The following is a 1,508-nucleotide window of genomic DNA, read 5'->3' as shown; positions in this document are numbered from 1 at the left end:
GTCGCCGCCGCGCTCGTGCCCGAGATGCAGAAGGGCAAGGACTGGGCCCGCAGCGGCCACATCGGCGCCAACGCGCTCACCTTCGCGCTCTTCGCCTACTACCAGATCCCGACGGGCCTCGCGATCACGCAGAAGGTCATCGAGAAGACGCGCTTCCCCTGGTAGGCGGCCGGTAACGTCTACCGATTATGTTCACAGGGGGGGGGGGGGGGTCGATCAGGAGCGGACCTTCCGGTAGAGGAGCCGCGGCGCGTCGAGGACGCGGCCGAAGGCCGACTTGATCGTCGACACGACGGCCCGCTCCGGATGCCGGAGGCCGACGAGCTCGCCCTGCTCGCGGGCCCGGAAGTCGAAGCTCCCGCCGCGCAGGTGCAGCGTCTCCGTGAGGTTCAGCGCGTCGTACCGCCGGTGGCCGCCGCGCACGCCGAGCGCGGCCTTCAACGTCGACGTCGCGCCGCGCGCGGAGCCCACGATCGCGTCGACGACAACCTTCTCCGGTTCGGCGATCGCGCAGAGGTCGGCCAGTTCCCGGGCCTGGATGTCCAGGGACCCGCCGCGGCTCACGCCGAGGGCCTTGGCGACCTTGGACGTCGCGCCCTTGATCGCCGCGACGACCTGGTTCTCCGGGGCGTCGATGCCGCACAGCTCGGCCGTCTCGCGGGCGCAAACGTCCAGGGAGCCGCCCCGCACGCCGAGGACGGTCCGGCGGCTGACTGCTGAGGTCGTAGCGATGATCGCGAGGATGGAGACGAGTCGGACCATGCTGCAGGAGTGGTTGACGAGGCCGAAGGCGGCCGAAGCTCGATTCCGAGGCGCTTCAAGGGCTTGGCTCGCGCTGCTCGTCGATCGACGACGGCATCGCTTTCCGGAATGTTGCCGCCTGTGGCAATGGCTCCGGGCTCCTCCCGGGAGTGCTGCGTTTAGAGTCGCAGCTGCAAACAGGATGGAGTACCTCGGCCTCGCCGACGCCCCCGCGGTCTACGACGTCTCCGGCGTGCGCGTCGAGGAGATCAGCGTGTCCTTCAGCGACAACAAGCCCCTGCTCTACGGCCCCTGCCCCTTCGCCCTGAGCTGCGCCGTGCTCCGGAGCGGCAACCGGGACATCGCGCCGCCGGCGACGGAGCGCACCGTCGCGCAGCTCGAGGCGCTCGCCTTCGCGCTCGCCGTGACGTCGCCGGGGAGCCTCGTGCCGCCGGTCGGCGACGTGCGCCACGCCGCGGAGGGCGCCCGGGCCGCGCAGCTCTTCCTCGCGCGGTGTTTGGCGCACCCCGCGCTCGGCGAGTCCGAGCTCCTGCGGCAGTTTCTGCTCCAGACGCAGCCGCCGCCGGCGATCGCGGCCGCGAAGCTCCCCGGCGGCGACGTCGCGTTCGCGGCGTCGGCGAACGCGCGGAACTCGAATCTTCAACCAGACTTCAATGTAAGTCCGCTCGAACGGTGTGGACCGGGCTCTTCGAGAACTCGACGAGAGCACGCGACTCGTCCAAAAGTCGGCCACGACGACGCCGACG

At 70.7% G+C, this 1,508-nt stretch overlaps 1 protein-coding gene across 1 annotated transcript in view; it reads left to right on the top strand.

Moving 5' to 3' along the window:
* AURANDRAFT_68699 (hypothetical protein) overlaps positions 1-1,417 on the top strand; it is a gene marked incomplete at both ends in the record, with an annotated part of 6,884 nt that extends 5,467 nt beyond the window's left edge. Inside the window, 2 exons of the mRNA XM_009044417.1 lie at positions 54-161; positions 943-1,417. Coding sequence (XP_009042665.1) covers positions 54-161; positions 943-1,417 — 583 coding nt within the window. The remainder of the gene's footprint in view (positions 1-53; positions 162-942) is intronic.
* Between the last annotated feature and the right edge of the window lie 91 nt (positions 1,418-1,508).

The sequence above is a fragment of the Aureococcus anophagefferens genome (assembly GCF_000186865.1).
Source record: "Aureococcus anophagefferens unplaced genomic scaffold AURANscaffold_306, whole genome shotgun sequence".
In the NCBI taxonomy this organism is placed as follows: Eukaryota; class Pelagophyceae; order Pelagomonadales; family Pelagomonadaceae; genus Aureococcus; species Aureococcus anophagefferens.
The sequence above is the reverse complement of the archived record's forward strand: the minus strand, read 5'-3'. Positions and strand labels throughout refer to the sequence as shown.